We start from the raw sequence: 12,117 nt of genomic DNA, 5'->3' as shown, positions 1-12,117 counted from the left end.
GAATGATCTAAGAGCTATTAAGAAAGAAGAATGTAATCCCTGTGTAGAACCAGAAGTGGGGGAGGTCCTTGACAATGACAAAAAGACAGGGGTGATGTTCATGCAATCTGTGAATATACAAGAAGAGGCTAGACCCAACACCTGGGTCATTTATAAAGAATTTGTTTTATGTCTTCAAAACCAGCACTAGAGAAAATACTCAAAGAGATTAACTACAAAGAAGAAATAGGTAACACACATCAGAACTAGAGAAACAAGATTTTCCATCCAACAGACAACGAAGATTGGTTATCTGTGGAGATTCATTATTTATGTTAGTCTTTTACCTATCTGTAAAGGGTATTGTTTGCCTTTATTGTTGTTAATTTTTAGGATTTCTAGTTGGAATATTAATATACCTTCAGATATAGCATTTGGAAATATTTTATCCCATTCTATTAGTAACTGTTAACTCTGTTTACATTGTCTTTGGATATACAATATGTTTTTTATTTTTTAGGGAGTTTGTATACTCTTCTGTTGCCTGTGCCATTGAAATCATAACCAAGAAATCACTGCCAATTTCAATGTTGTGAGGTTTTATGACCCAGATTTTCTCCTAAAAGTTTATAGTCTTAAGATTTATATTTAGGTCTTTTATCTATTTTGAGTTAATACTTGTATATGGGATTAGGTAAGGGTCCAATTTTATTCTTTTCCATGTAATTATTATTTTTCAACAATATTTAGTTAAAAGATTATTATTCCCACCACCAAATGTTTGTGGAAACCTTGTCAAAAATAACTTGACAATATAGGGAAGAATTTAGCTCTAGGCTTTTATTTAACTCCAATGGTTTATATATCTGCCTTTAGAATAGTACTACACTGTTTCAATTATTGTAGCTTTATATGGTTTGAAATCAGAAAATATACATCTTCTAGCTTTGTTCTTTTTCAAGATCGTTGTGGGTACCTAGAGTCCATATTCCATATTAGGATAGATTTTTTTTCTGAAAAATATATATATAAATATATGATAGTTTCACCTAAAAAATAGAAAAAATAGATTCTCTGGTAAGAAAGAAAGCAAAAAGAAATATTGAAATGTTATCTTTAAGTCATCAAAAGCTTGGTATCAGACAAATGAAACTGTTATGTGAGATTATCATTTTTAATTTTTGATAAATTGCTATAATACTAGATGTCAATCACTAAGCCAAGCATGGGAGGGAGGGATAGGGAGAGAATGGGGTGGGGATTGGGTGGGGGCTGACTGGGCAATGTGTGCATGTATGTCTACAAAAGTATGTATCCCACTATGATGTATGAATACAATGCACCAATTAAAAAAAATTAAAAAAAATAAATTTTAGTTAATAAAAATTATCAAAAAAATAAAAAATAAAAATAATGAGGGGGAGATTAACTGATAGTTGTTAAAATCCTAAACCAAATGTTTATACACAAAAGATAGCAGAAAGCTAAGACATTCTTGGGTTCTATAGAACCAATATTATATTTAAATTTTAAATAAGAGCTGTAGATATTTCTGATTTGCATGCAAAGTGACATCACACTAAACTAACATAAACCATAAAAGATTAAAATTTCAACCTGCTCTGATAATCAAGTAGATACTGAAGTACAATTATATTTGGCTCTTTGAGCCAATGTAAATTCAAATCATCTTAAATTTTAAGATAATATAACATATCCATTTAATACAGACCAATTAATGTTTTCCTATATTTAGAATTTTAAAAATAATTCCTATAGTTAGGGGGGGGGATATTTGTACTAAGTGGCTTCCACGTGACAAATACCATGCTTGGTGCTACACTCACCTAAGGAATGTGAAATATGGCATAGGGAAGATCTCAGAGATCCCTTGCTTTAAGAAATGCTGTGAAGCTGTAGTGTTATTATACAACTGAAACCTATAGAGCTTCAACAATGTATTCGAAACTAAACAGACAACGAATCCAACTAAGTTCCTTTCCAAAGGCTCTCTCTCTCTCTCCTTTTTTTTTTTTTTTTTTTTTTTTTTTTGGTGGTACTGGGGATGGAACCCTTCTACCTCCAGGCTCCAGGCTCCACTCCCAGATCTATTTTATATCTTATTTGGAAACAGGGTCTCTTAAGCCAGAGAGGCTGGCATTGAACCTGCGCGATCCTCCTGTCTCCGCCTCGCAAGCGCAGAGATTACAAGCGTGCGCCACCACGCCTGGCTCCAAAAGCTCTTTCTACCACATTAACTGCCTCTTTCCTGTACCCAGTGCAGCAAACTGGCTGCCTATATCCAGGCTCAGTCACACTATTACAGAGTACACTTCAAAAGATCCAGGTCTAGTGTAGTTGGTACATTTTCATTATTTAACTGTTAAATATAAAAAAAGAATACATTATATGTGCATTATACATAAGTATATGTATATATAACTATTTATATAATCTTCATTACTTGGCAGGCTGAGACAGGAGGATGATCACAGTTTTGAGGTCAGTATACAGAAACTTAGGGAGACCCTTTTCCAAAATAATAATGGCTGGGGGTGTAGTTCAGTAGAAAAACCCTCTGGGTTCAATCTCCAGTACCATCAAAAATTTATGACAGGGAAATTATATCATTGATAAATTCCCAAGTCTACATTGCAGATAAGCAAAACAGGGACTCACTCCAGATTCCCCAACTTATAGCACCTGTTCTGTAATCCTGCTGATTCAACATTCACTTGAATTAAAATGTCATAAACCTTTAAATCAACTTTGAGGTTATGTAGACACTCTTAAAAGTAGGTTTTATGCCAGTTAAACTTGCAAGTAATTCTGAACAGCAATACCTTGTGGGAATACATTTTGAAAAGTTAAACACACTTAACCTACAGAAAATGCTATCTTTATCAAATATAAGAATCACTAAAGCACAGAAAAGTATGAGCATGCTCTTTTCTGAGGAAGTTGGCTGAATAGCTCTGGTTCCCATGAATAAGTTTTTTGGTAAACCTTGAAAAGGCACCGGGTTTCTAAAGCTAGCCAGGCCCTCTCTGTCATTGACCCTCAACACCACAAAAGGAAGAAGAAAACATGGTTGGTTACACTTGGGGTTCCTTAGCCCTCCTGGTGAGCTTGAGTTGGGAAGCAATTGGTAACTGGCTTTCAGTAATTTGTTTTTAATCTACACTTCCAAAGAAGATGAGTTTAAGTCTCTTCCTTCTTTCAAATTATTCTTCAACTTCCTGCCTCCATTGGTACCTTCCTTGCTGACCTCATCTGTCCTTCTGTCCTACCTTATTACCTAGGGTATGATTATGTTTTTATACCACAATTATATTTGTTTATGTTAATAGTGGTTCACCAGTGTGCATTTAAAAGCTTGTGAGAATAACCTATGGTTTCTTTCTTTTGCCTTCCTCCCCCTTAAAATTTGTCAAAGGACTAGCTTTATTTAAATATAATTCTTGCTGAACTGTACTCTGCTGGAAGATTATGAGTGCACCTTTCTTCATGTAGCTGCTAATAATAGTTAAGTAGCATTTGTCTTTAGATAATACCCCTACCTCTGTGGTAGTTTTGGCAATGCTAAGTCATAATTTCAAGTGCCAATTTCAGAAATTAATGGTTCATTTTAGGAAGAAGAAAAAGTTCCTTTGGGTTATCTATCCAACACTTTTTTTGTTATTGAACTTCAACCTTTGAGGGAAAATGCTTTGAACTGTTTAATTTTTTTCTTAACTTTACTGAGTTAAATACTTTAAGAATATTTTAAAAATTAAGATTGTGTGTATGCATGTACATGTTTTATATATGCAAAATATTTCACTTAGAAGTGACTGGTTTTAAAAAGGTAAACTTTGTCTACAATTCAATGTTAAGTTCGCTAATGATTTAGCAACACCAAAGTCAATTATTTTCTCCATCACACTATTAAAAAGAAGGGAAGATAAACATTCTCTTCTTTCCCTTCTATTATATGAATAATGCAAGAGTTATTCAATACTTTCCTACACTTTGGGCAGTCAATGAATGATGGGTAAATTCATCCTAATTTCTGCAGTAGGGGGAAAAAAAAGTGTTTGGGGGGCAGTAAGCCACAGCAGAGAGAGCCACTCATGTGCTTGCAGACACCAGCCCCAACCACTTTCACGGATGTGGTACAAAATTCTGCAGGAAAGAGGCAGCCCAGGACTGCAGAATAGCATGCCACCAATTTCAGAGTGTTGTTTTCTTCTCATGGAATGTATGTGAATAGCATGTATAAATAAACCCCTCTATTAATACTACCGGAATCTAAATTATATACTCTGAAAGATCAACAAGATGCTACTGGGAAATCAGTCTTCCAAGAATCTCGGCTTCTTTGGGAATTGACAAACAGGACAATACCTGAGTCATTTTTACTCTGCTCATCAGAGGACAGAATCACTTCACTACAAAAATGCTCCAGAAAGGGTCAAGGCTACTGGAGCCATCGGCAAGAATGTTAGACCGGTGTGTTTCTATTTGGCTTTTATTTAAAAATAAAGGTGATAGTGTGCGAGGGAAATGTTCTGGCGATACAAAGCTTCAAGTGCAAGCTTGACCATCACTTAGTTCTTCACAAGAAATGTGACAGTGAAATGTGACTCTACGTTATCTGGATAGCACGCAGACATTAATAAGGCTGAAACTACATTTGCTTAACTAACATTTTTAAGTGCAATGCATAAAGCTACACAGAGATGAACATTAATAACTATGTAGATTTATACTGAGATAAAGATATTGGTAACTGAACCAATTTTAAATACTTTTTCTTAAATAACAAATGAGCAATTGTTTCTGCTTTATTTTGAATTATCTAGACCCTGTCTTTCTCTTTCTTGCCATGTGTCCGAGGTGCATGTTATTCTAGAAACTACCTCTGGAGACGAAGGGGAGATCTCAGTAGGTGGGGCTCCTGCTCCCGCACCATGTTAACCAACACAGCTACCCTTTTACCAAGATATGGAAGCCTATAATAAGATATTGCCTGAAGAATGGAATATAATCTTATAATTAAAAACTCAAAGTAATTTCTCTATAAAAATATAAAATTCTATAAAAATGAAAAACGTAGGATTTTTTAAAATATTAAGATTATCTTAAATAAACAATAGCTTCTAAAAGGTAATGGCTAGGCAAACAATAATATAAGTATTGACATTTGGGCAGATATCTCCTGCTCCCAGAGTAAATATTTTTTATTCTCTCTTATCCAAAACATCAAAATATTCAGAAAATAAGCCTTTAGCTCTAGGTACATTTTTTTCAGCTTTATGTACAAAAAAAGTAGAAGAAATTAACCATATGTGAGTTAGGTCCAATTTATGTAAACAATAATACTTAGAAGGAAGCTGAGCAAAGTCAATTCTAATTTAGATATATTTCTCAAATTTAGTTAACCCATATCACTATGACATAAATAGTTGGTTAATATTTTATCTTCATATGAAGTTAGTTTAATACTGGCTTTTCACTTACTTGCCTTACACCTATATGTGGGTAGATATAAACTATAAAAACAGTTAAAAAAATAATGAGAAAATAAACAGCCCTGACACATAGTAGCATATATGAACTTGTTTATAAAAAAAACTAATAAGCTACATCTTTTAAGGTTATAACTATGAGCACTTGCATGATAATACTGGTAGTTAATATATGTATATTTATAAATATTCTTTAATTTAAAGATACTGAGATGTACATTTAAAAATAGTTCATTTTGTTACATTAACTTGTAACATTTCAGATTGGATTGCTCTTTAAAAAAAAAGTTCTAGAATTGTAAAAAATTCTTCCTACAGCTCCAAATCCTATAGCCTTCATATATATTCACAAAGAAAACCTTTCAATAATTTTTAAAAATGCAGGTGTGCAAATTACTCCTGAAATAGACAGGAGTCAAGTTTTCAGTGCCCCCTGAACCACTGTTAAACACACCCCATAGCGTTTTTCAGCTCATAAAACTTTTATGAGCTGAAAAGTTCCTTAAGATTTTTTTAACTGCTAACTACAGTTGCCCTCCAGCAATAGCACCCTAAGTTGCTATTAAGATCCATTTGCACAAATATAACATAAGCATGTCCTGAGTAGCATGTTTGTTTCATAGTATTAAAAAAAAAAAAGAAATCAAGATTTATGACTGCTGAGTGCAGCGAAAAATTACTAATGCCTTGGTTTAGTGTAGCATGGGTGGTATTTTTGCTTACTTAGATCCATGGTATATGTAAAGGTCAATTCTATTCAGGTGAATGGATTTATACACATTCACAGTTCACACATGCACCAAGGATTTTCCAGTCTGGAAAAACATGCCCTGATAAATAAAATGATTAGTTTTTCAGACATCTATGTACTTTCCCTTATTAATATTTGCACCTGCCTTAGAACTCATTAATTGAACATCTACCTTAAAGGTTTTTTTGCCAAAGTTTAAAATGTTGGAAAATTGAATTTCTCATAGAAAAACAAAATTAGTAAAAGTGACCAGTTGGGTCTGAGTGAGTAATACTGTTAGCCATAAAAATGGCAGATATAGAATAGATGAAATAGAGATGACATATAGAAGATAGCTAACTCCACAAATACATTATACACACACACACACACACACACACACACACACACACACACACAAAACCGGCCTCTTGAAAGTAGTAATGTATTCCAAAGTTTCTTGACCAGTTCCCCAAACAAAACAAAATTAGTTTGAAGGTGGAACATGATCCCATGTTTTAGAAGAGAGAGAAAGAGGAGGAAATGCCTACTCTTGTCTCCCACATCTGACTGATGTGGAGAGTCCACAGCTCACATATAAATACACACCTTTGTATAAGTTGTTTCACAAAGGGTACTCACATCTTCCAGTTTGAGTAGCCACTTATAAACTTGGTTTTGTTTTGTTTCTTTGCTTTTCTGATGACCATCAACTCTTCTAGAGAGATGGAGTTTTATTTTTTTCCCATTTCTTAATTTGATCATCCTTACTTTAATTAATAATTTCCCACTGAGAAGAATTGTTAGATAAAGAACATTTTTACTGTATTTTGTATTATTCAATTCAACTCAATACCTACATAAAGGAGTAAATCAATTGATAAAAGTCTCTCAATAATTAGATGTTCAAGTACTTCCCAAATTTTCAAATTCAGCAGGACACTCTGGTCAGCTACTCAAGAGGCTGAGGCAGGAAAATCACAAGTTCAAGGCCAGCCTGAACAAAGTATAGAAACCCTGTTTCAAGATTTTAAATATCTCAAATTAAATGTCAGTAGTAATTTACTTCTTGCTTCTCCCACCCACTCCTACCTTTTGTATCTTTCTGTCCCTTTTTTCTAATTCTACTAACAGAAAACCTCATTGCCACTTCTTGATAGCTCTTCTTTTTCTATACCAGTTCTGAGAGTCGAAAAAGGAATGCAGAAGACAGGAAACAGGGTTTCCAATAAATACCACCATTAGCAAGAAAATCATGTGCCAATTCTGGCCTCTTTAAACTGTTCCAGGAAGTGGAGATCAACTTTAATCTCTAGGGGAATCACTCTCACACACATGCTATTACAGTGAGAAAATTTTGAACAGAGGAAACATACAGAAACCATGAAGTTTCCACCTACAATAGTGAAACCCAGCTGACTTTACAATAGAGCTGCCTGTTTGATTCCAACAGGTGCGCTCCTGAACAAGCTAACGATGACAGCATGGGTCCAGAAAATGCCACGTGCAGTAGTGTATTACAGTATTACAGTACGAAACCCTGCTAACAACAATCTTTCCAGCCTTCCTTCTCAGAGCCAAGTCAACGAAAAACCAATGTGCATTCATTTCACTCTTACATTAAAATTAGGACAAAATAACTGACTTAAGTCAGTGATATTAACTTCTCAATTACAAGGAGACAGACTAGATCTGTTGAACTATATGGGTTATGTATTCTCACTCACTTTACAGAACCTAAAAAATGGTGTGATCTCACCTTAACACAAGGATAAGTCATGTTTGATGATGACTGTTCCAAGTATTGATCAATGTAAAGAGACAGCATATATAAAATTCTGCCAGAGAGCTAAAATATCACAGTGGAATAATATAGAAGGCATTGCAAAAGTTCCTAGAGACAAAACAATTATATCATTATATCAATAATATTACAACCTGGCTTTGAGGAAACAAGAGCAACACTTCCATCTCCACATTCTGAGATTGTATCCGATACAATGAATTAGAGCTCTGTCTAGAAGGGATCCACATTGGATTTGTTCCAAATAGTTAACGCACACACATTAAGACATTCAACAACAATAGGTTAAAAATACATTGAATCTGAATGAAGATAACGTTGAAAATATGGATCTATTACTCACTCAGGTTATTTAATAAACCTGCAAAATCATGGGCGAGAAAAAAACAAAGCAAACCTTTAGACGTCTTTCTGTCAGCCCTGGAGATATGCAAAATTGTTTAAGCTGTCCAGGTTGTGAGTACTAAAGGTTAATAGTTACAGACCAATGGAATGTTAACACAGTCTAGTGCTACACTTGAGTAGTAATGTATGGAAAGACACTGAAATTAAAACACTTGGTTCTGCATGTTCTGAGGTGAGGTAACAGTGATGGTTTGGTGATATTAGATGGCAAAGCGGGTTTCTCATGACTTTTAAACAAAATCGTATCTAACATTCTTCCAAATTGTTTAACATATTCTTCCAATTCTTGTACAAATACATGAAGCTAACACACTTTATTTTTTCACACTCCAGTTATCTTCTAATGGCAGCATTTGGAATGTTGATTTTTTTTTCCCAAAAGTAACTTTCAAGATAAAATGCTGATTGCCTTGAAAGGTATGTCTAGAAAGCAAAGACTTACCTGTCTTGTTTTCTCTGACCTCAATAATATAAACATTTATGTCAGGGTGGAATTTTGTGCCCTCCGGGGGTTGAGGAGTTGAAAATGCCTGAGGTGGTCGGGAGGCCTTTGTGCCTTGCACCGTGGGCAGTCTTGTTGGCTGAGTAGCAGTACTTGAAGTCATTGTAAAAAACTCACTGTCGATACCAGTTTCTGTTTCCTTAGCGATGACATCAACGAGGGTAGTTGGGGAAACAGGAGATGTTAATTCGCCATTGAGTACCACAGTGTGCGTTGTTTTCTCACTGTCAACCGGAGGTGGTTTTTCAGTAGATGCAGAAGTCGTGTGAAGTTGGTCCCCTGGACTGAAGGCCACAGTGACATCACTTGGAACTGTTGGCTGAATTGTTGAAAAATCTGTGAGCTCTGTGGCTTTGGGCTTTTCAAATAATCCTGAGCCTAAATCAATATAATCTAGGGATGTTTTCTCTCTTTTCTCAGTAGTGGTTTCCTCTGTAAGCTGAGTATCCCTGGTGCTCAGAGGACTCAAAGGTGACGTAAATTCTGTTGGACTACTACCTTCTGCTTCGTATTTTTCTTCAGGCTCTGGACTTAAAAATACTTTTGGACTGATGCTTGGTACCAGTGTTACCATTTCATCTGTTTCCTCTTTGTGCTCTGTTACAGCACCAGGTGGATAAGATACACCATGATCAATTTTTCCTATTGGAGTTGTTTCTAAAATTGGAACTCTCTCAAAACCTGTCAACAATGTGTCTCCAGAGACTGTAAACGCTGAGCCTTCACCCTCTTCTTCATCCTGGGTGGTGCCCACTGTGGAACTGAGAGCAGGAACTGGCTTCCCTGCCGTGGGTTCAGCCCAAGCAAATTCTTCCTGAGTTGTTCCCTGTGTGATTTCTGTGGTTGTTCTCAACATGTCAGGAGACATGGTTGTTTCCAGGTGAGTTTGTTCAATGACATGTATGTCTTGAGGGGGTTCACCCAAAACTTCACCTTCTGACAACACAGAAGGTCCTATCCCTCCCCCTTCTGTCTTGGGAATTACAGAAAGAGGAATGGTATGGGAAGTATCTACATAAGTAGTAGGCTCCTGGGTGCTACTGTAATTAACAAACGTCAGTCCTCCTACATCTGAAGTACGTGTAGATGTGGGGAGAGTGTATCCTGACTTAGCGATGTCTACCTCTTCTTCTTCACCCAGTGTACTTCCTTCCACTGTGGCATAAACCACTTGGTCTTCTGTGCTTGTGATATATGGGACTCTTTCTATAGATGTAGAAGAGCTCAGAGTTGACTTTTCTGCAATGCCAATTGATGTTGGCTGAAATTCAACTGTGAATTTCCCATGATCTGTAAACTTTTCTAATGGCTTCTGAGTACTGTCTGGAATGAGAGTAAATTCATCTCCTCCATCTTTAGTGAAACTTGGGATCTCTTCATCCTTTCCATTTGCTCCCATTGTGGTGAGTAAGACAGGGGGCAACTTGGGGGTACTCAAGTGCTCTGTGAACTCTAAAGGCTTTGATGTTGCGTTATCTTCATCCCCTGACCATTTTGATACAGTGACCACCTCCACCTTTAAAGTGCTACGGGTCAAAGGCACCGCTGTGGTATCTTCACCATACTCGGTAGTTTGATAGCCATCTGTTTCTAATTTAACCAGAGCACCTGTAGTATCTTCCTCAACACCTCTCACTTCGGTTGGCTTCACACTGAACTTCACTGTTGTCAATGCTGGGAAATCCAGAGATTCTGTTGTTTTCACAGAAGACTGTGTAAAATGAGTTTGCTCAAAGGGAGATGTAGAGAGCTTCATTCCAGAGAAGTCTTCTTCTTCTGTTTTCTCTGTCAATGGCTCTTTGGTGATCGTTTCCGGTATTCCAGCATCTGTAAAAGGATCTGTTCTTATCTCTGGTCTTGGTGTTTCTGTTCTTTTTCTGCCTAGTGTCACTTGTGTTTGTGGCAAGGGATAAATAATCGTGGATATTCCCTCTGCTGATATTTTATCACCAGAATAAGGAAACAATTCTACATTTGTGAAATGCTGTGATGGGAAAGGTGTAGTAGACAGAGACTGACTAAAGATATCTTCAGTTATCCTACCATTAGTTTGTTTCTCTTCCTCGCTGTCCAGGGATGACCCATCATTATCAGGCATAGTTACAGGTGAAACGGTTGTGGATGCTGAGATGGATTCTAAGTCCTCTACCTGAGAGGGTGTAGTGTCTTCCCAAGTCTTTGATACTGTAATGACTTCAGGTATTTGGCTAAAAACCGAGGTGCTCTGGCCAGATCTGACTGTAAGTGTTCTGTCTTCATTCTCATCTTCTCCCGAAGTGACTCCATAGCGACTTGTACTCACTGCCTCAGAAAGGCCACTTACTGTTTTCTCTTTAGTTTTGGATTCCAGGGTCTTTTCTGTGGATACAAATGGTGCTTTGGTTACAGACAATTCCCAGGAAGGTGAGTGCTTCGAGATTGCCATTGATGTTACTAAGGGACCCACTTCTATTTGTTCGATCTGTGTAACTGATTCTGGGCTCTGTGTGTCTTCCATGACACCATCCCATGCATCTGGGCCATGCTGGGAGACGACAGTGGTACTCTGGAGTACTTTTTCCTTAATATCAGGTATGTCTGGCTTTCTAAGTGGTCCTGAGGCAGAAGGAGAGTAGTAATCCATATCCCGTGGCTTCTGGGTACTTCCTGTGGGCATTTGTGATACAGTGGCTAATCTTTCTGTGATAACCTGAGGCTGGATGGTGGCTTTCTGTTCAAAATTGACTATATTTCCTACAGGAGGGAACGTTTTTGTAATGATAGGTAAGCTGGTGACTACAGGGATGATTGCTGTAGTTCTGTCGAGTACCATTTGTGGCTCTTTGGATAAACTGGGTGATGCAGTTTCTGCGAGGATATTCAATTCGATGGTTGTAGCCTCTGTTATATTCTGTTTAGCTAGAAAAATAATTTCAAAGAGTTGATTAGACAAGTCACTAATACAAAGCTGTATGCCCAGTGTTTGTTAAGTGCTGCCATGTATTTTGGGGTGAATCAAAAGTATTTTGCGATGGAAAGGAGTCTACTAATTAACCCCAAGACAGATCATGAAATACCTAGTCACCACAAATTGGTAAATTGTTTTATATTGTAAGGGTAACTGCTTTTACCCATAGGTGTAAATGACTGCTCTCAACAGAGCAAAATGAATATTATGTAATTTTAAGATAAGAAGACAAAAGTATAA

At 36.5% G+C, this 12,117-nt stretch overlaps 1 protein-coding gene across 4 annotated transcripts in view; it reads right to left on the bottom strand.

Annotated features, from left to right (window-relative positions):
• Window positions 1-12,117, bottom strand: part of VCAN (versican) — a gene marked incomplete at both ends in the record, with an annotated part of 104,366 nt that overhangs the window by 58,712 nt on the left and 33,537 nt on the right. For 2 of the 4 annotated variants that reach the window (XM_080696291.1, XM_080696293.1), the window contains one exon: window positions 8,871-11,828. The exons of the other annotated variants lie outside the window; for them this stretch is intronic. In XM_080696291.1, coding sequence (XP_080552417.1) covers window positions 8,871-11,828 — 2,958 coding nt within the window. The remainder of the gene's footprint in view (window positions 1-8,870; window positions 11,829-12,117) is intronic. 4 annotated transcript variants of the gene reach the window in all.

The sequence above is a fragment of the Muscardinus avellanarius genome (genome assembly GCF_963383645.1).
Source record: "Muscardinus avellanarius genome assembly, chromosome: 1".
Classification (NCBI taxonomy): Eukaryota; Metazoa; Chordata; class Mammalia; order Rodentia; family Gliridae; genus Muscardinus; species Muscardinus avellanarius.
This window is presented reverse-complemented; position numbering and strand designations above follow the sequence as displayed.